Source organism: Kryptolebias marmoratus, linkage group LG11 (assembly GCF_001649575.2).
Source record: "Kryptolebias marmoratus isolate JLee-2015 linkage group LG11, ASM164957v2, whole genome shotgun sequence".
Lineage (NCBI taxonomy): Eukaryota > Metazoa > Chordata > Actinopteri > Cyprinodontiformes > Rivulidae > Kryptolebias > Kryptolebias marmoratus.
This window is the reverse complement of record NC_051440.1, coordinates 14,407,407-14,409,118: the sequence shown is the minus strand read 5'-3', so window position 1 is coordinate 14,409,118 and position 1,712 is coordinate 14,407,407. Positions and strand designations below refer to the sequence as shown.

Here is a 1,712-nt window from a genome sequence, read left to right as displayed (position 1 = left end):
GGCTATACTTTGACTATTGTTGCAATACATGACTGGTATTACCACAACATGACAAACTTTACATATATAGAATATGATTTAAATGCAAATAAGTGGTGGAATATTAATTCCCCCATGTTATAAAACAGCATCTTGGATGACTTTCAGGCCTCCATCTATTCTTCGGCTATTGACAAGCTCTCCCTTTCCAGCCTACATGACTGGGAGCCTCTCACCAGCGCCCCTAGTGGACAATCAAACCTAACACACCCACCTCCAGACACACTCGCATTTCTCATTTCATACTTCTGCTCTAAATTAGATAGCAAGACGTACAGTGTCGGAGCTCCACAGATCAGCAAGAGAATTAGTTTGAAGTGTTAGCTGTATTTGAAAACAGTGAATCCTGAAATTCAACATGGAGTCCCCCCCAGATCCAGCGAGCGACCCGGGCAACAGCGCCTCGGAGCCGGCTACCCCGGTCAGGGAAACCCCGGTAAACCTGGAGACGCTCCGGAAAGCGGACCATCCAGCGGCGCCGGTTCGGAAGCAGACCTGTTCGAGCACCAACAGAGGTAAGCGGGCAGCGGCTAGTTGTTTTTTTTTTGTTTTTTTTTTTAATGGCTGTAGAAGACGAAAGCAATCGAGGAATTTTTTTTAATTTTTATTTTTACTTCAATATAAATCAAACCGCAACCTCATATTAAAAAAACAACAACAACAATAAGCGTACCTCGTCTAGATTCCACCCGGCTGCACTTACAGTTCGCTTTGCCCCGCTTGGTTGCAGGTAATTATTGCTTTGGTGTGTGTGTGTGCGTCTGAGTGCGTGCATGTGTGTGTGTGTGCTTGCCACTGACAGCCAAAATCATGGGGGGGGGGCTGATACGGTCACAGATGTCACATTTACTCCTGACTGCAAGATTATTCAATTATCCGGGAACTCGGAAATAACAGGATCTCCTCCTGTCGCTGCTCGCTCCGGCGCAATATTGTCAAAGTGTCCAAAGTGAACTTTAGGAAACTGTGATCGATCTGCGTGTCCCCTTACGATTCCACAGACACACACACGCACACACAGCTCGCAGCGCCGTCTGGTTGGATCATATATTTTTTTTCTCTCTACATCTTTTATGCTCGCAGATCGTGGAGAAGATGAAGCTGGGGGGGTGTTTATTTCCTGCAAAAACAACGAACTGTAGGGAGATCTCTTGCAATGCAATGTGTTCAGACAATAACGCTCCACTAGCCTGCAGATCAAACCATGAAATGTCTGCGTGCATGGCTGCATTATAGTTATTCTTCCCCCCCGCACCACCACCTCAACATGATTTATCTATCACGTCCCGTCCATGTTGTACAGTACAAGACAGTGTTTAACCACACCCCCCTCCTCTCCTCGACTGTCTCCTGCACAGACTGAAGCTCGCACAAGTTCAAAGAAATAATCTTTTTTTTTTTCCTTTCTCTCTCCCTCTCTCTGCCGATTCCTCTCACAGGCAGGGCTGATCACAACCCACTAATGCGAGCGGTTGTAGATGAGAGGAATAATTCACCGAACGGCGCTCCTGCACAGAGCCCCCCCACCCCGCGCTCAAAAGCGAAGGGGGTATATTTAGAATGTGATATGGTGAATGTGGAATGTAAGCTGGTTATGTAACAGGTTTAGCCATAAACAGAGGCGCGCAACTGAGAGCAGAAATCATCGCCGCGGATACCCCCCCCCCCCCCCC

General features: G+C 47.4%; 1 protein-coding gene across 1 annotated transcript in view; it reads left to right on the top strand.

Moving 5' to 3' along the window:
• The first annotated feature begins 231 nt into the window (after nucleotides 1–231).
• Nucleotides 232–1,712, top strand: part of roraa (RAR-related orphan receptor A, paralog a) — a 194,217-nt gene continuing 192,736 nt past the window's right edge. The window contains exon 1 of the mRNA XM_017406067.3: nucleotides 232–554. Coding sequence (XP_017261556.1) covers nucleotides 398–554 — 157 coding nt within the window. The 5' untranslated portion in view covers nucleotides 232–397. The remainder of the gene's footprint in view (nucleotides 555–1,712) is intronic.